This window comes from Anthonomus grandis, chromosome 5 (assembly GCF_022605725.1).
Source record: "Anthonomus grandis grandis chromosome 5, icAntGran1.3, whole genome shotgun sequence".
Taxonomy (NCBI): domain Eukaryota; kingdom Metazoa; phylum Arthropoda; class Insecta; order Coleoptera; family Curculionidae; genus Anthonomus; species Anthonomus grandis.
The window spans coordinates 29,920,548-29,946,034 of NC_065550.1; the positions used below are offsets into that span (position 1 = coordinate 29,920,548).

The 25,487-nt window shown below is 32.6% G+C and overlaps 1 protein-coding gene across 1 annotated transcript; it reads left to right on the top strand.

Annotated features, from left to right (window-relative positions):
- The first annotated feature begins 743 nt into the window (after positions 1-743).
- LOC126736275 (insulin-degrading enzyme) lies at positions 744-24,732 on the top strand. The gene is made up of 18 exons (XM_050440554.1): positions 744-1,061; positions 1,130-1,260; positions 1,504-1,780; positions 1,830-2,122; positions 6,177-6,379; positions 9,747-9,947; positions 10,585-10,722; positions 10,770-10,873; positions 10,936-11,038; positions 11,096-11,191; positions 14,846-15,100; positions 17,379-17,489; positions 17,539-17,659; positions 17,709-17,944; positions 20,834-20,959; positions 21,017-21,189; positions 22,442-22,613; positions 24,305-24,732. Exons 1-18 carry the CDS (start codon positions 976-978, stop codon positions 24,545-24,547), a joined length of 3,069 nt encoding a protein of 1,022 aa, XP_050296511.1. The 5' UTR covers positions 744-975; the 3' UTR covers positions 24,548-24,732.
- The last annotated feature ends 755 nt before the right edge of the window (positions 24,733-25,487 follow it).

A 25,487-nucleotide genomic window follows, 5' to 3' on the forward strand; every position in this document is an offset into this window, starting at 1 on the left:
CTGAACATCTTCAAGGCCTTTGACAACAGCCAAATCAATTATAACTGATAAGTCATTTGGGAGAATGCCATCATAGCTTGAACATTAACTTAGTTTTAACTCAGAATTCACACTCATCTATTGGACTTAAAGATGTACATTAATCTATGTAGGCTGTTAACAGCGGAGTAAAAGTTGATCAGTTGACCTAGAATGGGTCATCTCCAAGGCCTATAGCAGGAATCTTGGACATATATTTAAAGAAACAGCTTCAATATTATCAAGTTTCTTTTATGTTAGGCCTATTGGTTGTGAATGGACTACAACAATGACGTAAATGAATTTCGCATATTTACCGATTTTTTTAAAACGTGGCAACGTGGCTTCATTCCCATATATTATTTCTCTATGAATGTGACAAGTCATTGACCATATGTTTTAGCGAGATTGCCAAGTTTCTTTAAAGATAAATTGCTTTGAAAGAGATTTAACCTTTTAAATTAATAAAATACGTTCAAGGTTACGTAAAGACTGCAATCTTCTTCTTCAAATCCAAGATTTCTCTCTCACTAATGTTAATTTCGTTACTAAAATTTAGTGTTTCTAACGTCATTAGGCAAAAGTGTCAACGTCATTTACGTCAAGGCCTAAATAAAATACCGCTAAGTTCAAATTAAATTTCTATATAGTTTTTTCTTAAATGAGAAAAGTATCATTATCGTATAAATTTTTTGCGTAAGTTATTTGGTGCAATTTATTGTAGGTATATAACGGAGAAATGAAACATTTCTGTAGCCTAATATTAACTGAACGTATTTCTTATATTTAACGACATCTCTGACAACGTCGCAAATAAATAAATGTCACTGTCAACGTCAAAACGATTTTTTTCTATAAAAAAAAAACAATTCAACATAATTTTATAAGGAATTCTCTAATAACCTAATAAGTTAAATAACAATTATTAATCTGCCATAAATAAATACCGTCGGCTGAATGCAGATTTTATATCCCACAAGGCTCCTACTGAAAACGTTCGCCAGGGGTAGAGTAAGAAGCCTTAAAAAAGTCTCTTTTTACAGGTAAGTACTGTTTTGAAGGTTTAAAATTAATAAGTTACTAGGAATTACCTTGGACGTACCGTTTTTAGCACCGTAACGCATTTGGGCAAATCAAACTCTAAAATGTCTAATGCGAGTGAGCTTCTTATTCGTAGGGTGGATAATATCACCAAATCACAGGAAGATAGTCGAGTTTATAGGGGATTAGAGCTTAAAAATGGTAAGAAACAGATATTTGTTTTACATCATTTCATTTATCAAATTAATCCGTGATTTAAATAAAAAAATGTATTTACACACAGAAATTTTCATAAAATAAATCATAACCTACAAATTTATTCGGTAGTGCCTTATTCATACAACATTGAAAATATAAAGATCTGCACACAATTTTTGTCTTTAATTCTTAAAACTTAACTGTGGAACATCAAGCAAAAATGTATATGTATTAACACATTTCTAGGGATGAAAGTGTTGCTAGTTAGTGATCCAAACACAGACAAATCTGCAGCAGCCATGGATGTAAATGTGGGTTTTCTAAGTGACCCCAAAGAAGTCAAGGGTCTGGCTCACTTTTGTGAACACATGCTCTTTCTAGGCACTCAAAAGTACCCCAATGAGAATGACTATAATAAGTTCTTACAGGAGCATGGGGGTAGTAGCAATGCGGCTACTTACATGGACCACACCATGTACTATTTCGATATTGTGCCTGAGCACTTAAAAGAGGCCCTGGACAGGTGGGGTTTTAGTTTGATTCATTATTAAATGACCGTGTTGGTTTTGTAGATTTGCCCAGTTTTTTGTATCTCCCTTATTTACTGAAAGTGCCACAGAAAGGGAGATTAATGCAGTGAATTCTGAGCATGATAAAAATATCCCAAGTGATGTGTGGAGGATTAATCAGTTGGATCAGCATTTGTGTGATCCTGAGCATGCTTATAACACTTTTGGGACTGGTAATACTTACACTTTAAGTACTGTATTAAAGGAGAAGGGGATTAGTGTGAGGGATGAACTTTTAAAGTTTCATAATAAGTGGTATTCATCTAATATTATGTGTTTGGCTGTATTAGGAAAAGGTAAGTCAATTATACTTTTTATAGAAAACTCTTGTACTGAGTGGACTTTAATCAGTGATTTGCAATCACCATAAATGGGTTTTCTTAGAACCTTGTGATGAATCATCATTATTTTCAGGTGTTCATTTCAAAGCCTTAATCTCATTTCTGCATAATATATCAAAGATAACCTCATGTCATTTATAGCCATTTTATTGATGTGTTTTTAAAAATTGCTTCCATAAAAGTTTGCATTCATTAGCTGTGATAATGTTGTTTGTACCATATGTTTTTAATTTAATATACTGTTATTATTATACTCTATTTCAGAAGTGTATAGAGCAATAAACTGGGGAATTCCGTTCTGTTTGGCTACATTTCGTGGTAGTTCATAGGCGCAGGTACTTATAATATTTATGAATTTAATTTTCACGGATTAAATGCCTTTATTTTGAAAGAGATTAAATACTAAATAAATACTTTTAATCCTTTTGTATAGGTACCTATCTTTTAAAGCTTGGTAACATGCAAAAATGGGGTCAGGCAATATATACAGACTATAAATACTTTTAAATCATATTTTAACTCTGTAACTTCTCAAAACTTTTCGAAATTATCCTGAATCGGTCGCTATTTAGTCACGCAAAAGAACTCATCTCTGTAGACCAGCATGGATTTTTTTAGCGGGCGATCTTGTGTTACTAACTTATCCTGTCTGTCTAGTCACATCTGTGAATCACTTGATGTTATTACTCAAGTCGATGTTATTTATACCGACTTCCAAAAAGCCTTTGATCGGATAGATCACTATATTTTGCTGCATAAATTAACTCAGTATGGTTTTTCAGGGAGATTATTTAATTTATTTCATTCCTACTTGATTGGTAGATCTCAATATGTCGAATATGAGGGCTTTAAATCGAAACTTTTTAACGTAACGTCGGGTGTGCCACAGGGCTCGAACCTGGGTCCGCTCCTGTTTAGTTTTTTTATAAATGACTTGATTGAGTCACTCACTTGTCATAGGCTGGCTTTTGCCGATGATTTGAAGCTATATTTAAATGTATATGGTTTGGAGGATTGTGTTTTTCTTCAGAACTGTCTAAATACATTGGAGGTATGGTGCGCTGTTAACAGGTTAGGCTTGAATGCGGCTAAGTGTAGTGTCGTCAGTTACTCTAGATCAAAAACACCCTTAAATTTTATTTACTTTATTAATGATACTATTTTGAGTAGATTAGAGCAAATTACTGATCTTGGTATAACCTTTGACTCTGAATTTACATTCGTTCCACACTTCAATAACATAGTCAAGTCAGCCCTGAGAAGGCTTGGGTTCATAATTAGAAGTTCTCAGAGTTTTACTTTGGAGTCTACATTAAAACTGCTTTTCTGCTGCTTTGTGAGATCAAAACTGGAGTTTGGCTGCATTATATGGAACCCGCTCTATCAGAATCATGTTGGTCTCCTTGAATCTGTTCAGCGTAGATTTGCTAAGTTTTTGGCCTTCAGGCAGGATGGCATATATCCGGTAAGAGGGTTTGATCATCGGCAACTATTGGAACGCTTCAATCTACATCCATTACAAGAATGATCTTCTCTGTAAAATTCCTGCATGGGTTACTGAATGGATTCATTGATAGTCCTGTACTTCTTTCCGGTGTACGTTTCATGGTGCCTAGGCTTAATGCTAGACATCCCCTAACATTCTTTCTGCCAAGGCCTCATACTAACATCCTGTTGAAATCGCCACTATATACAATACGCGCTATATTTAATCGGATCTGTCACATGTGCGATATAAATTTCTCTCCGGTTCATGTGATTGTCGATATCTTGGTGGATCATTACTCTTGGGATTAAGACCCATGTGTTTAAGTTATAGTTAGTAGGTATATTGCAGTTAATTTAATTTAATTTAATTTTGTTGAATATGTGATTATCTTGTTAAACTTTTATAATTGGGTTTTTATATCATATTAATAGTTATTTGTTCTAATTCTTTGGATAACTTTTGAGAATGTGACTTTACTTTACTCTTTTTCTTTTCATTCTTTTAGGTTTGTTTGTGTGTTTTTTTTTTTTTAACTATATTTTTCATTGTTTTGCAACTGTTTCCTGTTATTGGGCAAGTTGCCTGTTGGAAATAAAGGCTTATTATTAAAGGCTTATTATTATTAAACGTTAGTAGTCACTGCTACGCTGTAGTGTAATCACAATATTATTATCCCAATATTTAAAAAATGGAGGTATTCAGTCCAACGAAAAGATGTACTAAAAATTCTCCACTATGGCTGAGTGAAAAAGTTATTATTTTAAATGTACATCATTGCATAAAACACGATTACCCTAGTTTTACTGTGCAAGAAATTGTTGAAAAATGTTCTCGAATGAGTGGAATTGGAAAGTCCACCATTTTCAAATTGTTGAAATTTCAAAATGCGGGAAAGAAAAGTAGCAGGTCAAGTGGAATCTCCCAAGCAAAAGCCAGGACGACCTACAAAAGTCCTTGATGAAAATGCTAAATGTATAATTCGAAGAAAAGTTCACTCTTTTTATTTTAAAAAGGAAATACCCACCCTAGACAAAATTTTAATGGAGCTTGGCCGAGATGACAGTATTCCGTTGATAAGTAGAAAACTTTTATGGAAAACTTTAAAAAATATGGATTTTGCCTGGGAAAAGCATAACCGCAAAGCACTTTTACTGGAGAGCGACGAAATTGTTTGTTGGAGACGACAATACTTGAGAAGTATCAAGCAGTACCGCAGGGGGCAAAAGAAAGTTTTTTATCTTGATGAGACGTGGATTAACGAAGGTTATATAGTCCAAAAAATGTGGCAAGACAAAAATATAACCAGTGCTCGCCAAACTTTCATAGAAGGCCTGTCTACGGGTATTAAAGTACCTTCGGGAAAAGGAAAAAGACTTATAATCACACATATTGGAAGCGAAGAGGGATTTTTAAAAGAAGGTCTGCTAACCTTTGAGTCGACTCGCACAGGAGATTACCATGAAGACATGAACTCAGACGTTTTCGAGGACTATTTTGTTGAAATGATAAAATTTCTTCCGGCTAATTCGGTGGTGGTTATGGATAACGCAAGCTATCATTCACGGCGAATAGAGAAGACGCCAACTTCAAGTTGGAGAAAGCAAGAAATTATCGATTGGCTGATTGCAAAAGGTATTGCGTTTGAAGCAAATTCGATAAAAAAAGAACTGCTGGCAATAGCAAACTTACACAAAACTCGTTTCATGAAATACGCCGTGGAAGATATAGCCGAAAAATATAATATAACTGTACTGCGCTTACCGCCATATCATTGCGAACTAAATCCTATAGAACTGATATGGGCGCAGGTAAAAGGATTTGTAGCAAGACAAAACACGACTTTTAAAATGAAAGATGTTAAGCTACTGTTTGATCAAGCCATTACGGAAGCGACACCAGAGAATTGGCGAAAAGCAGTCCAGCATGTAATTAAGCAAGAGGACAAAATGTGGGATCTTGACAACCTCATCGATCAGACAGTCGATCCTTTAATTATAATGTCAAGAGGTGATGACAGTTCGTCAGATGACGAAGAAGACTACAATCTATTATAATTTAAAATTGTTATACACTGTTCAAAAAGTGCCAGATCCAAAAGTGACATTTTCAACTGTTTTACTCTACATATTATGTTCAATAAATTTGTGAAAAAAATATATTATTCCATTTAAACAAAAGCAACTTTCTAAAATAAAATAGCATTTAAGTACATTAATTATAAGGTAAAAAACAAGTCCCAGTTGCACGCCTTTGGCGAACCGTTTTCAATGTTTATCAGTGGGTAACAATGGGCAAAACTCATAAATTGACCCAAAACCAGGTGGCACTACCTGCAATCAACGAAAAGAAAGAATTTTACATTGAAACTAATACCCAACTAAGGTAGTGGCATAAAATATTGGTGGATCACCAGGTACCACTTTTGCATACCTAATGAGGTTTTATTGCTCTACACACTTCTGAAATAGAGTATAATATATTTGTGATACACATTGCATCTATAAAAAACTGGAATTTCAGAATCACTAGACGAACTAGAAACAATAGTCCTTGATCTGTTTTCTTCAGTAGAAAACAAAAATATTGAGGCTGAAAGATGGGAAAAACACCCGTTCAGAGAAGACCAAATGTGTACAATCACTTACATAACCCCAGTAAAAGATGTCAGGAATTTAAATATAGTGTTTCCATGTGATGATTATACTCAGTACTATAAATCTGCGGTGAGTACCAATTTACTTCATTTGCTGTTTATGCAGGTAATAATTTGGTAATTTTAAAACTTTATAACTGTATCTACTATAAAATTAAAAATGAATGTTATCAATTACTGAGAGACCAAAAATTGGGTGAAATATCTGGAAATTATAGAAAAACAATCCCAAAGGGTGGAAAAGGTGGGAATATGTATTTACTTTTTCCAGGATTTTGGAGTGATTTTTTGACATATAATGCCTGGAACAATTGAAAAATGACTTTCAATAATTCTCTGGCACATACAACAAATTACTTTAAATTTATAAAAAATGACTTTAAATGGGGGGGAAATAAGACTTAAAGCTTTTAATGACATCTTTGACCTCCACCACTGTTTTTTGCTTAGAACATTAAAAGGCCTTTTAATGTTCTAAAGTTTGTTGCACCTGAGAATAAATGAAACCTATTGTAGGTTTTACCTATTTTTTTTTTTAGTTTATTAACCTAAAATTCAACTAACTGTACAATATCACCACAAATTGCTCTAAACTAAATAATTTACCTAAAATTGAACTAATGTTTCTTTTTTATCATAGAATTCTTGTATCATAAGGTAAGTATCCTTTACAGATGTCACTACCACACAAACACCTTGTCATATTCAATTTTTCTGCACTTACATCATCAAGTCTATCTTGTATGCCATAATCGTAACACAATTCTGTTCCCGCCTCAATTTCTTTAGAAGCAAACAAGCCTAAAACTGGAATATTGTCACTGATTCTTGCTATAACCATAAAGCAATTTGGGTCACAACTGTGATTCACGTATCTCCCTATATTACCATACACACTGGGATCTATAAAAGTTTTTACATTTTTTTCACCAAAGTACTCGTCAACACAAAATATGTAATTCATCCTCTTATGTTGAGCATTGATTTTATACCTTAAAGATGCCTCAGTTTCTGAAATCACTTCTCCAGCATACTCGCACACAAAACTGCCCATTTTTATGTTTTTTTCCGTGAAAACCCCTTCGCCCTTCATAGGATTGTCACAAGTACGTACCAGGAGCCCCGTTTTCGGTCCACATTGAATCAGTTTGTTGCCACAAAATTTATTGATGCACCCGCATTGTTCGTTACACTCGTACGTAGGCCTGTTAACGTTTTTATACATTATAGAATACGTTTCACAGTCTGTAATGCAAGAATAACCGTAGAAAGTGCCACTTTGTCTCAAACAGGCACACTGTCCTTCGATACAAGTGTCGGTGCAGGTACAACAAATGTGACTTTGCGTTAGAGTTGTTTCTACCGCTTTTGTTGGGAAACTTCGCGGAAAGTACATTAGGCCCGGGTTAGGATGGGAATATTCGTCTTGGCATTCCATTGAGTCGATTTTTTTCTGTTAAATATTTACTGTTTATTTTGGTTTAGAGGTTATGTAATGAAAATGACAGAGAGCTTTTCAGTGTGAAAAGTGACAGTATGACGTCACAAGTCAAGAGTAGGGCTGTCCAGGCTAAAAAACCCGCCAAATTTGAATGTTGCACTTGTCAAAGTTAAATGAACTTTATTATCAAAAGTCTTCTGGACAAAGCAACAATAAATATAAAATAGTTCAAGTAAAAATAAAACAATCAAAATCTACAGTAAAAGAATAAATATTAATAAAGTAAAAGTGTTTTAACAATTTTTCAAATATTCAACAGCACAGATATATGTCTGAACTGCTGAATAGGATGATCCAAATATTTCCACCTTCAATTAAGATTTAAGGCAGGAAGAAAACACACCAGATTCCAATGAAAGATGATTAACCTGAACCAAAACATGATCAGGCATACTTAAATACAATATAATGGACAACCCATTTTCCTTATTTTATTTTTAATATCTAATATTACCTCTTTTAGTGCTTCCAAGCCAGTAGGAACAAAATAAAATGACTTATTGATCCTTAGTTACTGCTCTTTTTTTTCTTTAAGTACCTAAAAGAAATTATTGATCAGAATGATTATGAATTATTGACTCGTTAATTTTATCCGGTATTTCTTCTTCTTCTTCTTTAAGTAGAATGAAGGATATTAACAGATAAATAGAGCTCTTCTTGTCTTTATCCTTCAGGACCTCAACTGCCTGGAAGAAATGATTGATTTTTATTTTCCAGATCATTAATTTCCATTTCCTCCATAATACTCCATTTCTTTTTCTTTCTCTTTTTTAAGTACTTAAGAAATTAACGAATTTCTTACAGGCAGTTAAGCAGTGTATCTATTATTATAGGCATCAGGTCTTCTTGTCTTTCTCTTTCATAACCTCAACTGCCTGGAGGAAATTATTGATGTTTCTTTTAAAGATAGTTCATTAATTTTATACTACATGTCTTCTTCTTTAATGGTCTGGAAGAAATTATGGAATTTTTTACACCAATTTTTCTTGTCGTTCTTCTTCAGAACCTCAACTGCCTAGAAGACAAAATTAATTTTTTTTACAGGCAGTTCATTTCGTCTTTTTTATTTATGCCAATAGTCTGAAAGAAATTAATCTTCTTCTCCTTCTTCTTCTTAGAATACACAGAAATATGTTACTACAAAAAAGGCACAATTTAGCAGCAGTAGATTGCATTAAAGTCAACCAGTGCTTCAAATTTGGACCTTTCATTCATATCATTGATTCTACTTTTTCGACATTTTATGCAATCTAAAAATCATTATTAATTATTATGTGTATAACATCATAAATACTACACATATAAATAAAGCAAAAGGATGGGTACTAATGAGTTTGTTTACATTCCCTACTAACTTTATAGAATGAAATTAAATCTTGCCATTAATTACACATAACACTAAGTAGTGTAACTCACGTTATCTACTTATTCACTTTAACTACAATCAACAACCTAATCAATTCCCCATTCCATTCTGGGATTCCCCAGTCATTTTTAGTTTCCAAGGCAGAGGGAGCATCATATTGAGATACCTCAATTATAATGACGTGGTTATGTCATTAATAAATAAATAAACATGGCCCAGAGTTTTCTTAAATTATTTAATCGAGCGGATCTTTTTAAGTATAAAATACGACGGCATTATTAATAAATATGACGAAATTTATTGAGGTAAATGGGAGCATTTATGCCGCTAAAAAAATCGCCGTCCACTTTCCTCGAAATCTAGCGGGAAATCCGCTGTGTTGGCAACACTGCTTAAAGTTCGTAAAGCCATTAGCAAACACTATCAACGTCATTAATGTCAAGAATCCAAAGCCGCGAATTTCAAATTATTAAATTTCTATGTTTTTTTAAATGACAAAAGTTCGGTCATCTTATATATACTTATAACTGTGTTTAATATCTCCTAAATTTGCACAAATCGACTTTTTAGCCTACAAACTATATAAGCCATCTATTGGGACACGAGGGCCCCGGCAGTCTGTTGTCGGCCCTAAAGGCACGCGGATGGTCCAACCAACTGGTGGCCGGCCAAAGAACCAACTCTAGAGGTTTCAGCTTGTTTGGGGTTAATGTGGATATAACTGAAGAGGGGATGAAGCATATTAACGATATCGTTACGCTAACATTTCAGGTGAATATACGTTTACTACATAAAACTTTTTAATGCAATACCCGAAACCAGAAAACAACTACATTTAAATGGATTTAAGCAAGTAACGAAAAACCTGATTTTGGAGATCTGTCTATACTCATGGGACGAAGTCTACAATAGTCTTTAACCTAGTCTATCAAAATTTATCGAATATTATACTTTCATACCTATATAACAAATGTTTCATGTATACTTAGTGAGCATTTCTGATGCGAACAAAAATTGTATTTTGTTTTTCTTCCTGTCTAAAATTTTAGATGCCTTTTGATTGTGAACAAAATGTAAGTTTTTTGTTTGCTATGTTATGTAGGTAAAATCCTGATACATTAATGTCTCTTTATGCACTGTATTATTGGCGTTTGACAGTCTATACTTTTTGACGATGCTAAGCTGTTGGATGTATATGAGCAAATAAAGAAGTATTATTATTATTATTATTACTTCTGTCTTTATCGTGCTAAAAGTATTAAACCAGGGTAATTCCCACTTTATAATTCACCCAACAGATCTTCCTAAATTAATCTCTTATGGCTAATGATCCAAGTTTGTTCATTGAGGGTGATCAACAATAGCCTCACATTTGAAACTAAATTTTTAAATTGTTTTTTAATTTTAGTATTTAAATATGTTAAAAAAAGAGACGCCTCAACAGTGGGTCCAAGACGAGAACCGGGATATCGCTAATATGGTGTTCCGGTTTAAGGATAAAGAGTCCCCCAGGTCGTACATCTCAAATATAGTCAATTATTTGCAGGTAAATCATAAAATATATTATTAAAAAATACTTATAAATTATTGTAGCATTACCCGTTAGAAGATGTTCTATGTGGCAGTTACCTGTTGGAAGAGTGGAGGCCCGATTTGATCGAAAAGGCCTGGAGCAATTTCACACCTAAGAAAATCAGGTGAGTAGGTAATCAGTAAATCGATTGTTCACGGTTTTTATTTTGTTTTGTTGCATATATAGAGTAGCAGCTATAGCGAAATCTTTTGAGAACATTTGCTCCGAAACGGAGCCCTGGTACGGCACCAAATACAACCAAGTGAAGCTTCCCGAAGAGACTTTAAAGGTCGCATTTTTTTAAATACATTCGCGTGCAACTATTGTAACTTTTTATCGGTTACAGATGTGGGAAACTTGCGGCTTATGTGACGAATTTCGGCTGCCTGACAAAAACGAGTTTATTCCGGACGATTTTACATTGTACAAGCAGGAGGATTCGGTAAGAACATATTTATTAAACTTGTTTTAATTATACCCTTTATGAGATATACATATATACTAGTTAAATATCTCAGTGAGGCTTTAATTTTATAATTAATATTCCTGTTAATTGGAATGGATTTTACTGTCTTAATAATGTTGATGGTGTTGGGGATTTTGTAACGCGCCTTTAATGTATTCTTGAACGAGTTTGTACCTGTAAGGGTTATTCATTGAATTTGTTTGTTAATGAAATTAATTGAGTACCCCAATTTTTAAATTTCTATCTTTAGTGGTTTTGAGGTTTTGGCAAAAAAAAATTTTTACACAAAAATTCAAATTTTCTTAATATTTTGTGTATCAATTAAAAAACGCTGATACAGGTGTCTAATAAAATTAACTGAACAATTCGTACACCAATTGTCAAATCTCTATCTTTACTAGTTTTTGAGTTTGGAGAGTGCGATGGCATCTGTCTCTCAATGGGGTGATTACCATTCAATCGGAGTTACCTATAGCATAAACAAAGTGGAAGCTTCATGTCAACAAAAAAAACTACCTTCTCATAATTCATATTCGAGTAATCTTCGTGGAATATTTTTTTGGATTTTTGCAGGATTTGTATTGGTTAGAGAACATTTTAGGGCGGTCCTTAACTCAGGAGGTCCTTAAAATAGTTTGCGGCTTTTTTGACACTGCTATAGAAAAATTCTTGAGGATGGATTTCACGGCAAAATATCATTAGAGATTAAGGATTTAAGTGGAAAACTGCCCGTTTTTGTCGAACTTTTTATTACTCATTTTCTTACCAAATATTCACATTTTTTGGGATTTAATTTTAATGAGGTAATTGGAATTTTCTTTAAAGGATTTTAGATAAAGAAAGAACCTTTTTTTTTGTAATAATTTTTATATATCAACCTCAGAAACTCTAAGAATTAAAAGGAATTTTGTCAACAAAGTTCCAGGAGCCAGGAATTAAGATTTTTCTTCATTAGTAGACATTTTCGATCATAACTTGAGAACTACTGCGTACATTTTAATAGTTATTTTACACATCTATGGAATTCCTGAGGATGGATTTAAGGGCAAAAACCTCGTTTTACATTTAAGATTTGGATAGCTTAGGCAGTTTTGGTTCGACCACTTTTCTTAAGCAAATTTTTGCTATTCTTAAGAATTATGAGCTTAAAAGTTCTTAGATTGATTATTAGGAACTCTTTAATCTTAGGTATTATATACAGGTATCAACCATGCTTTCTTGATGGTAGGATTAGTGTGAAAATATTCACTCCATATCACTAAACGCTCAAGAATTGTATGAACCAGATGGAGTTCACATAATCCCTTTTATGCATGTCTCTTAACAAATTATGATTTGATATTCATAATTAAAACAAGACTCTTATCTGGACACTGCGAAGTATCTAATTTGTTAATTTACCTGAATGGTTTTGACAGCATCCATGATTTATTGAACCTTGATTTCTGAAAGGCATTCGATAAATTTAACTACAGATCCATAGGCTTCAAAAATGTTTAAATTTAATAAAATTATTAAATATTTCTGGAAATGTCAATAAGTTTAAATGTTTAATCCTTGCTCTACATAAATCTCTTGTATCACAAATTCTTCAGACCATCTCACAGCTCCACCCTAGAATATAACCCCGTACCGTAAGATAAAGTACACATTAGCATGATAGGTTGCCATCTTTTTTATGCAGGTAGTTCCTCAATGCGCTTAATAAAAAACAAGCAGAGTTACGGCTTTTTGCAAACTTGTTTTATCTGTTTTTCCCAATCTAAGTAACAATCAATGTTAATCCCCAGAAAGCGAACCGATTTAGGCAGTTTTAGATCCTATGACAAAACAGGGACGGTCTCTGGGTATTGAGCTTTAGATTGAATGGTTCGAAAACATAGGAAGACTAATTTGTCACAATTTAATAGTAGTTTGTTGCCACTAAATTACTTCTGAGCCTAATTCAATGTCTGATCTGCTTTTTGGTATTTTATCCCAAATCAGGCTGTTCCAGTTATTTGCAAAATTAAGCTGGACGAGTCACTAATCACGCCCTAGGTAGCCTATTAATATAAACTAGGAAAAGAAAGGGGCCAATGACACTTCTCAACATTAATTGATTCAGACAATGTTTCACATCTCGAGACAGACCTTCTGGGATCTTCCTGAGAGTTGCACATTTAAAAAAAAAATTATTTTTGTTTGAACTGAACAAAAGTGAGTTGATTTTCTATTTTAATTAAACTACCTGGAAAAATTGCTTAATTTTGTTTTATTTCTTTTGAATGAATTTGCCTGATTTTTCCAGGAAACGTTTGACTTATTATCACTATTCTGCAACCTTCTCTGATAGATAATGTTTTACGATATTTTTCAAAAACTTAAGCTTTTTTTCCCTATACGCATTTTTATACCTTTGTATAATACTTAAAAGTAGTAATTTTTGATGGGTGCCATTGATACAAGCCTCTCCAATCAACATTTGACAGTAAAGATTTAAAAAGATCCCTATTATGTGCGCTAAAAGTGCGCTTTTCTAAAAGAGTTCTTTTGGATAGGTTGTCTCGAAAGTTAGTTGTCAGGATAGAGTAGTAGCAGTAGATTTTGTCAAGGTTAGTGTAAATATTGTCAATGAAACATACGTTGTTACCACATAATCGTGTGTATTAAGTTATAGAAGATACTCTATTAAAAAAACCTAAAAATGACCTCAATATACCTGGATAGAAAAACAGAATACGCCTCTGTCAACAAGTGCAAATTAAAATCAGGCGCTAAAAAAAGGATAGAATTCTTATCTACTAAATCACTTAAAATTACATCAATTACAAGATTACAATTGTTACAAAATTACAATTTTCTGTTTTATAAATTGATTATATAGTTACTTTTTTGCCGCACACTAAAATGTGTATTTCTAATAGAAACTAGAAATGTCGGTACGTGGTTTAGCTCTAAAACTGCTGTAAATTTCTGCAATAGGCAATAATTTTATTTAGTTTTTGATGCTGTAATTTGGTAGCTCATTTCCGGACTTCTAATGTTCAGTTAAACAGAGTGCAAAGCAATCTGTATTTTCTTGAGTAAAAAGATTAATGCTGGTCCCTATCCACCACGGACTTCTTGACACGTTCTCCTTGTTTTTACAGATTTAAAAAATGGTTTATTTTAACGCCATGTAATAAATAAATATCATTACATTGGATAGAGAATTCAAAGTTGTAGATTTAGGGATATACCTTGACCGAATTAGAATTTAAATTACATATACCTTATAGAGCATTTAAACTTTAGAAATATGTCTTTTTACTTTTCGTTTCTTCTTACTTGATTCAAAAATCTCACAATCTTGGTTGAGTTTCCATTGAAAGAAGAAGAGAATTTTCCGACTTATTCTGTCTGCTCAATATAGTCAAAGCATTATAAGACTGCAAGGAATTATTAGAGCTTTATTAAACACCGGAATTGGGGCACACACTTTTCTTTTTAATCTCCCACCATTAGCACTTAGTTATAGAATTTTTAAACCTTTATGTACAATGGTGAGATTTACGTTAAGTAAAATTAGATGTGTCATTAAGTAAGTTTATAATATAATTTATGTTTAAAATTATAAATTATTCTTACCGTTACTAAAATTCTCTTTAGGTTGCGGATCATCCCACGATAATCCAAGACACCCCGTTGACCCGAGTCTGGTTTAAACAAGACGACAAATTTCTACTTCCGAAGGCGAACGTGATGTTCGACTTCGTCAGTCCGATGGCCTATTTGGACCCTTTAAATTGCAATTTAACCCACGTGTTTGTCCAACTGTTCAGGGACGCCTTAAACGAGTACGCTTACGCCGCCGAATTGGCCGGATTGAAATGGGAGTTAATTAATACCAAGTATGGATTGATTGTAAGTTTAGGTTCAAATGTGAGTCGTTTGAGGGGATCCCCTGCTCCCCAAAACCGGTCAAAAGCTGTGTGATTAGAGCGGATTAGGAAGAACGGAAAGACTTTTCTCGGCAACTGAAAATGCGTAATCTTTTAGTCAAAAGTAATGCATTTCGACGAGTTGACTCATCATCAGACTGTAAATTAAAAGTCAAAAGTATACATATATTTTTTTAGAAAGCTTACACTACAAAATGTTTACTAAATGAAAAACAATGAGAAGGATACTAAAGTTAACAAATTGCTTAAAGTCACGACGTCTAAGGAACGCAGTTCGCAATCGAATCAGTTTTACATATATGTTTAAAATAAACTTTATTAATGACACTTTCAGGATATTCGTTGTTCTTTTTAATTCTTTTTGAAAGTCAGTTGAAGAAGTGAATTAAATGCTGAGAATTTTTGGTCAAAAGGGTGGTTAGAAGAAAAAGGTTATAACTTATATATAATAATTGTCAGTTGCTGAAGGCTTTCTATAAATTTCAGACTTTAATGAATCTGTATTAACTACTGTTTGATCAATAGATCTAAAAAGGGTAAACGACCCCAATACACTCTCTATTTATTAAATTTAATGCACCTATGAATAGCATTAAGGTGTTTTAAAATAGTGAAAATATCGTCCACGTACCTAAACTAACATGTAATAAAACTTTTATATAAGTTACTTTCTGGTATTTTCTTTTCAATAAAAGACATGAAAACTGCCAGAAAAGGTGGCAAGTTAGACCTGGCTTCCGAGAATAAAACTTTTCATTAATTTCGAACAAGTTTTCAAGACAGTATCTGTAAGAGACCAAATTTTTAAAATAATATGCGTAGGTAGATTATAATTTAAGAACACTAAATATACGAAATAGAATAAACATTCCTCGGGAGGGATACAAGGAAGGAGTTTGGAGGTATAATAATATTAGACAAGTTCTTCGATGTTAACCAGAAGGAAAGTTTTGAGGCAGGGGAATTTCTGTAAGAAACTACAGGTCTAATAGGACAGTTTTCTTTATGAATCTTAGGAAGGCAATAAAGTAAAAGTGACGAGGTTCATGGGAATTCTATAGGTTGGGTTATTAGGTAAAATTTGAAAATTATCCGAGTTCAAAAATTCATTAGTTTTACTCTAATAGTCAGATTTGGGCATAATCACAATACAATTACCCTTATCCTAAAATTAGCCTTAATTAAAATAAGGTCGTTTTCCTGTATTTTCATTTGTTCTTTAAATTTCTTATTATGTTTAAAAGAATCACCCTGCCGGAATAGGTCGTGAGTTGATTTTTTGGACTTAAATGTTTATTAGTAGTAAGTAATGTCAGCTCTCACCAAGTTTGGGTTGATTTTAGAATTCTTTCCTAGTCTACTAAAGTATGTTCAGACACTGAAAATCTGTTAGAATGCTGAAAGTTGAACTTAACGTCCAAATTCAGAATATCTTCGCCGTTTTAAAAAAGGTTTACGTTACTTAGGTTGATAAATCTATCGTGAAATTTATGTGGGGACAATTGACGGGATCTCTGTGACGTATTAATAAATTTAGGCTTATGTTTAATCTTTAAAAATTTTGTTTACAGTTATTCGATGTTTTTCAATACGTTCAATACTATTGCGATTAATTATTAATAGACGTTCAATAATAATGCGAGTATGTTTCGTCTTTATCGTTATAGATTGTGATCCAATGTTCAAAGCCTTAGTTTAAACTGCGTTTACTAGATCTCATTTTTCTTCAGTTTCCGATCTCATAATTCTCAGAGACTTTTACCAATTTGTTAATTTTATTATCCTTATCATTGTTTTTTTACGGAAAAATTGCGGTGTAAGTTAAGATTTAAAAAATCTTACTTTTAATTGTACTTTTGTTAATTTTTGTTGTACCTCCTTCTTTTGACGTATCTTTTGTTATTTTAATGTGTTTCTCTCAAGAAAAATAAAATTTTGGAGTCATCGAAATCTTGACTAAAATATTGACATTTTCATTGGCAGTGAAAATGCTTACCGGTCCTATATGCCCACTATATATTTTCCACTCCACTTGATTGGACAAGAATGGTCTTCTACTTACAAATGTTTGATTAGATCTAACTCTTGAGGTCTAAATTCTAAATTCGGAGTGTCAAAAAATATGTTCACGTACAATTTTTTTCACGACAACGCCGAGCCCCACCTGGACCACTTTGCCAATCACTGGTCTACTTAATTCATAACACACATTTTGAAAATATTTTTTTTTCAATTCTTAGCTAGGCATTGGAGGTTACAACAATAAACAGCACATCCTGCTCAGTAAAATCATGGAACGCTTGGTCAATTTCAAGATCGACCCGAAACGATTCAACATTTGGAAGGAGAATGTGAGTAGAAAAACACCTAATTAAGCCCCCTTAAACCGTCATTTTTTAGTACATTAGAAACCTGAAAAACTTTTCGACGGAACAGCCCTACCAGCACGCGGTCTATTATTTGACGGTTTTATTAACGGAACACTCGTGGACCAAGGAGGAGCTGTTGGCCTCCACAGACCGTAAGAAATCTTTAATTTTAACTGATACAAATTGACGTGTTGATTGTAGAAATCACTATTGATCGTCTGGAAGCCTTTATACCTCAGATCCTCTCCAAGATGCATATAGAGTGTCTAATTCATGGCAACGCCAACAAGGAGAGGGCGCTCCAGATGGTGCAAATCGTTGAGGACGCCCTGACTTCTTCTAATAATATGTCACCGCTGTTGCCTCGACAGTTGTTACTGAATAGGGAACTGAAATTGGAGGATGGATGCCATTATTTGTATGAGAAACAAAATGGGGTAAATATTCGATTGTTGATAGATGATAGAAATTAGGTTTAATGTCTGGAAGAAATTAGGCATGATTTAAACTGTGTTCCGTATAAATATGACCTGTATTATTATCCATATACCCTTTAGTTTATTTATGTTTGTTTTATTGTTGCAATAGTTTGGGAAATAATTGTATGTATGCGATCGCGTCAATCTATTTATAATTTGTTATTTGCCTATTCTTATTGCGCCTGGGTCAACCAGGCTTTCGCAGTACCATTTGGCGCTCCCCGCCAACAAAAATATATATGGAACGGAGAGCGGATATAGTCGCCCGAATTTTTGGCGACAGAGAACACCAATTAAGGTAAATTTCGCACCTTTTCTTTAACAATGTTGGTTTTACGGTCGTTCGAAGTTGGAAATACATATTCCTGCAAAAAACTGCTTTTTCCGCCTATAATATTGCACGTGCTGAGTGAATATTTTCGTTGTGGCCTGGCTCTCTTTGTCGTAATCGGATAAGTTGCTGGAATTCCTATAATATACGGAGAACGGAAATGCCGAGAAGGTCCCAGGTAAAGATTAGGCAAATTTCCTTTTAAATTCGTTTGTTAAAAATAATTTTTTTTTTGTTGTTTTCGAAAGTTCAGACATACAATTTACCTAATATCTATTGGATTAAAATGATTATTAGCTAAATTTATTACATAAAAAAGTAAAATAATAACTATAAAAAATCTATGGAAGGTCACGCTAAAATCCATAATTATAATCTTGGGCACTAAATTCGCTGGTATCAGGTATTTGACCTTCGAATTTTATTAGGTTTTTTAATAGCAATTACAGGTATTCGGTGTACGGTACTTGACATTTATACGTTATCAGTATTCTTGCTACTTGTTTTGATGCGTAATAATTTTTTCCTTAACCTAAACCTTAACGATTTAATTTAATTTTGAACTTCCTTGCAAGCAACTGACAGCTATTTGTTTACGTTTGGCCTGTTTATTTTGATTTTGGCCGTAAATAAATAGTAAAACGGGATTATTATTTGGTTTTTCAATTTAATTTAATTTTTTTTTTAATTAAACTGGTTGCACATGCGTTGAGTATAAAGAGTTCCTTAACTTAAGACAATTGCTTCTATACATTTACGTCTTGTCCTATTTTACTTTTTTCGGAGTAGGGGCTACTTAATAACCTTCAATTTTTTTTATTGATTTAATTTTTTTTGTTATTTAAAATGGCAACGCAATTAACTGCCTCCCAAAGCGAGAAGTTGAATAGACTCACATACCAGAGAAACGCTGTTTCAAATAGTTTAAAGGAATCTTATGCTGTGGCTTTAAGTGCAAAAACAGATGAAAATTTAATTTGTGAAGTTAAGGCTAGGTATGATGACACTGTTAACGATTTTCAAACTTTTCTGGAGTTACATAATTCGATAATTGGTATGACGGCGAGTTTAGGCGATGAAGAATTTCAGAGGCAGGATGAGTTGAGGGCAGGTGTTGCAAAAGTTTTTTATTCGTTTAAATCTTTATATAATCAACTCGTAGGCAGTTCGGTCAATGCTATAGCTTCTCAACTTGCTCATAAAAGCATAAAGTTAGAACCATTAAGTCTAAAGGCCTTTACTGGTGACTTTAAAGAATGGAGAACATTTTTTGATATGTTTATTAGTTGTGTGCATAATGACTTGGAGCTTTCTGTTATTGACAAATTTAGATATTTGCTAAAATATTTAGATGATGAACCCTTGGCTTTAGCTCGCTCTTTGCCTCTCAATGAAGATAACTATGCCATTGCTTATAATGCTTTAATAAAAAAATACGAAAATCACAGGTTAATTGCAACAAATTTTTGGAATGAAATATTCTTTTCTTCAAATTTAAGAAATGATTTTAATGTGTCAGATTTAAGTAAACTTTTAAGAACCTTTTCTGAAAATTTAGAAGCATTGAAAAACCTTCGTTATCCTGTCGATCAGTGGGATTTTATTATTTTTCATTTGTTGTTATACAAAATCGACAATAATACTAGAAATCGGTTTGAGCTTGATTTTGCTAATAAAAGGACAGCTAACAGTCCAAGAGATCTTTACTCTTTTCTAGAGTCTTAACTTCATGCTATACAGTCTTCAAATATTATACAGAGGGCTGTAAAAAATTATTCGAGACCATCGAATTCTAATTTTAATTTTTCTCGTTCATCTCAACCTCATACATCTAGAAATCCATCAGTGGCCTTTGTCTCTACTAGTGCAAATAATATTTGCTCTCTTTGTAAAGAGGGTCATTTTTTTACTTCGTGCCCCAAATTTCTTTCCGAAAATCCGCATGCTAGATTTAATTTTGCTAAATCTAGACGTCTGTGTTTGATCTGCCTTAGTTCTACTAATTTTTTTTTTCAAAATGAGGTTAATTTACTATGATGATGCTCCTACTACTAGCATGTACTACTATCGCTCTCTTTCTGTAACTCATACACAGAGCATGCGCACTCGATAAACTAGTGGAATACAGCTGTAATGCTGTGTCTTTGTCTATCGCATTGGATATTATTCTCGGACTTCTCTATCGCTCGCATCAAGCCGCGCGAGAATTTGAACTTTTAAAAGTCGGCAACCGGGATTATGCACAGGTTTTTCGCAAGCAACCCTATGCCATATTGTTTGCAATAAAATTAACTTTAATTTAATGTAATGTTTTATTGCGTAACTCGATAGGTGCAAATTACTATTTTATGTCTAGCTGTCTATTTTATAAAACAACAATTTTATTGCAAAAGAGACCTTTCCAGGCCAGCAACTTCAAGTTAAGCAAACTTTGCTGATGACACAAATTAGTGCCGAAATGTTGAACTAATTGACCAAAAATACTATTAACTCTTTTTTCATCATATAAAATTTAGGTTCACAAAAGCTCTTGCATAGAAGTTTACTATCAATGCGGACTGCAGTCGCGAGAAAACAACGTGAAACTGGAACTTTTTTGCCAGCTGATTCAAGAGCCTTGTTTTAATATACTGAGGACAAAAGTGAGTGCACTTCGTTAGGTATAAAAATCATTTTAATTTAATTTAATTTTTTTTTAGGAACAACTGGGATACATAGTATTTAGCGGAGTGCGAAAATCGAACGGAGTACAGGGATTAAGGATTATCGTGCAATCGGACCGGCATCCCACCTATTTGGACGGTAGGATCGAGGAGTTCTTGAAAGGAATGAGGACTTACATAGACGAGATGACCGAGGAGGAGTTTTTAAGGTGAATATACGAAATGCTTAACCAACATGAAGTTTAACCATAATAGTTTTTTCCTGCTGAATTCTGGATATATATCTGGTATTTGCCATTTCTTAGTTTTCTGAGGCAGTTTAAGTAATTTTTTATTTATTCCAGGCAATTGGCTTATGTAGCTATTTATTTGAGGCAGTTAAAATAATTAATTTTTTCCAAGCAACTGAAGCCTCTGATTATTCATTTTAAACTCCACATATCGTTGGATTTATTAACAGAAAAAGAGTTTAAATACTAATTTAAGTAACATATTTAAAATTCATTACAGTTTTACCGATTCATTTGGAATTTCCATTGGAACTATGCAAATTTCTTTGAAGTCAGTCGGAGAAAAGTTTTCCTGTTCTCCTAAGCGAAACATTTGGAATTCATTAAAGTTTTATCCATTCTATTTATTTCATTTTTATTCAATTTTATACTCCTTTAGATTAAACATTTGAAATTGATTGCAGTTTTAATTATTCATCTTGAGTTTCTATAGGAATTATTCACATTTATTTGAATTCATTAAAAGACAGTTTTATACACCTTTAGGCTAGTCATTCGAAATTCATACGATTTTATCCATTATTTTTCAGTGCAACTATCCAGAATTCTTAGAATTTATGTTGAAAGAACTATAAAGAAAATACTAATGAACAATAATAGAAGAATTCGTTATATACCTTTATTGCAACATTTATATCTTGTATAAATGTGAACAATAATAATTACAGAATTCGTATTCAGATATACAGTCACAAAATATCTCTAAAACAATAAAATAGGATCTATCGATATCACAAAATAATCATAGCAGTTTGTGTACTTGTGTAAAAAATGCTCCTAAACAACATCATCTTCCAAAAATAACAGTTTTATTACCGGGACGAATGAATGAGATTCGTATAAATTTGGCACCTAATAATAATGATATGATTCAATCCAACTTAATTTAAAAAATGTCAATAGAATCTTAATCGCTCAACAAATGGCACATATCTACTTAACTTATTATCTTTTTTTTTTCTTATATTATAAAGTACAGTTTGCAAACTAATAAAATACTTCCCCCCCCCCTCCCTAATAAAAAATTTGAGCACCGGAACGCACCAATAACGGTTATTAGGCCAAAAATTCCAATGATTTTTTCCTGCTTTATTGTGTTTATACCAAGAATTAAATGGATCGAATCTCAGATTATTTTAAAATGCTAATCAATGTTTTTTTTAATCTACAGACATAGAGAAGCTTTGGCCGCCCACCGTCTCGAAAAACCGAAACAATTATCGGCCCAAACCAACCAGTTTTGGGGTGAAATCACGTCGCAACAGTACCACTTTAACCGGGCTGAGTCGGAGGTGGCCTTTTTACGCACGCTCACGAAAACCGACATTTTGGACTTCTACGAGGTAATAATTATTCATTATGTTGTGAAAAAAAAGATTTTGGATTAAAAAAAAATGTCTTTTACATTTTGGTCCTTAGAGCCGGCCAACTTGTAGATGTTCACTCTTGCTTATGACTCTATTCGCTCTCAAGTTATTTATTTTGCCAAATTGTGATAAAATGAGCTATAGAGGGTTTTAGTACTTGATAGAGAATTAAAAAAGAAATAGACTTTCATTATAAACATTTTTTCAGAAATGTTTAATAACAAAGATACAGGGTGTTAAGGTTAAGAATAATTATTTGTCTATTTATCATAACTTTTAAACTGTCAGCTCAATTTTAATTAAATTTTGCATGCAGGTTATTGCAGTGAATTGTCAATTACTGATTAAGTCAATTTTTAAAAAAATTTCCAGTGGCGTAACATACGGAGGGACTTGGTCCTTTTTTGTCTCAAATCTGCGAGGAACTGCTACGATTTTTTATAAGAAGTCATAATTTTTCAAGAGTAACTTTTTTTCCAAATTAAATGGAGAATCTAACAGTTGACTTCTCATAAAAAAAAATATTTCTTCACCTCGCAGATTTGAGGCAACAAAGGCTCATGTCTCTCCGTATGTTACTCCACTGGCAATTTTTTTAAAAATTGGCTTCATTAGTAATTGACAACTTAAAGTACAATAAACTGCATACGAAATTTAATTAAAATTGAGCTGGCATTTTAAAACTTATGATAAATAAACAAATAATTATTCTTAGGTCCTTAACACCTTGTTATTAAACATTTCTGAGAAAAATTTTATTACAAATTTCTTTTTAAATTCTCTATCACGTATTAAAATTAATGACATTTAAACTGGACCATCCTGTAGAATCATTATGAATGTTTTTCTTCGCACACTCCTTCAAGCCTGGAAAATTTTGAAATTTTCTCTTTAGATTTCAGGCATTTAATATGTGTTTTGTTTGACACACTTTGATCCTTCGAATTGGAAAATTATTAAATTTTTGTGTAGATTTAAGGCACTTGTAGTCGATTACTGGGATAACTGGTTTTAAGTTCTCGCTTGGCATCTAAATTTTCCTAAAAATATATGTCCTTAAAGTCTTAGATTTTACACTGCAGGATGGTAAAGTTGAAAGAAAAAAACTTACTTTTTTTGATAATTTTAATACATGCATTCATGTATACATGTACTTGAGGCATGTGTTCAAACGTTTTACCGGAAACACTTCAAAAAAATGCTGAAAATAGTTAATAGAAGTATCACTTGATTAGGATAATCATATTTAGGCGTTATAGGTTGAAAGAATTATCTAAAGGATTAAAGAATTCAAAAATATTTTTTATTGCAAGAAAAATCAGTGATGTACCCTTTTGTTTAAAAAAAATATTCAGTTCAAAGCGCACATGAACGCTAATGGCGAATATAAAAATTTAAATTTGGTATAGAAAAAGCGCTATGGATGACTTGAAACTTACGTTCTAACTTTGTTCCAAGGGCTCTGATGTCTTAAGAGGTACTAGTTAAATCGAAACTACACCATATTTTTAGATCATTATAGAACTGACTTGTATAAACCAATCAATCAAATAATAACGAACTTGTATATACTCCAAAAGGCCAACTTAATTTGCCATCTTAATACAGTTAAACTTGTCTTAAAATATATTAATAATTATCATAAATTTAATAATACTGTTTTGCAGGATATGCTTAAAAACAACGCAAACCGTCGCAAAAAGCTTTCGGTGCACGTGGTATCGACGGCAGAAGGCGGCGCAGGCGATCCAGCAAATAACAATGCGGACGGCAACAACGAGACTCCGACGCCAGATTTGGGTGCCAACGTCATCAATGACATTACAGTATTTAAGAGTTCACACGAAATGTACCCTCTGGTGCAACCCTACATAAATATCACCAGGAAGGGTAACAAGTGCAAACTTTAAATGTATTTAAGGGTTTTTCAGATATATTTTACTCGTTATGTGAAATGACAGATTTATTGTTGTATACTTAGATGTATATATGTAGGTTTTTACTTTAATTTTAGGCCAATAAACTTTGGTTTTGAACTTAAGCGTTCCTTGAGTTGTTATTTTATTGGAATAAAAACATATTGGATCTATTATTATCTTTGGTTTTTTTTTTTTTGGTTAGCTTTGATTAGTGGATTTGAAGCAATGCGCCCTTTAGTTTACAATTTTGTCTATTGTGGTTTTTAATATATTCTAGGAGAACCAAAATGGTATTCAAGGAAATTTAATTGTGTGTTTACAATTACACGCCATTTAGTTTATCTAATGAAAAGTTGTTTTTAAACTGTAAACAATGGACACATAAAAGATTACATAGTAAATATCTAAATATATTGATGCCAAAAAATCCTAGTGGCCCAGAAACCAAAAGGTTTGCACTTACGATTCAAGGCTAAATTATAGCTACAAGAATTATCAAAATATATGTATATTAAAAAATACAAAAAAATATTAGAAGAAAATATTGATGAACATATAACGAGGGGATGTGAAATATTAGCTGAAACAATATATATAGAAAGACGTACAATAAGGCTGCAAACATATTACAGCAAAAAATAGCCTTAAGGTTAAAACCTATAAAAGAAAAAAATCCATATTACCATTATACGCCAGAAAATATTCTTGAAAATAAAAGTTACAAACTATATTATGATATTACAATTCATACTTATAAAACAATATGGCCATATTAAACCATTTATCATATCTGCAATGGGAATTACTCACAAAAAACTTATTACACATCTAAAACATTTAAACCTTAACCTTTACAAACTTTTTTAAAATAAGCATTTTATATAAACACTTTTTATTTTTAGCATATCTTGTTCTTATTGTGTTTTTATAA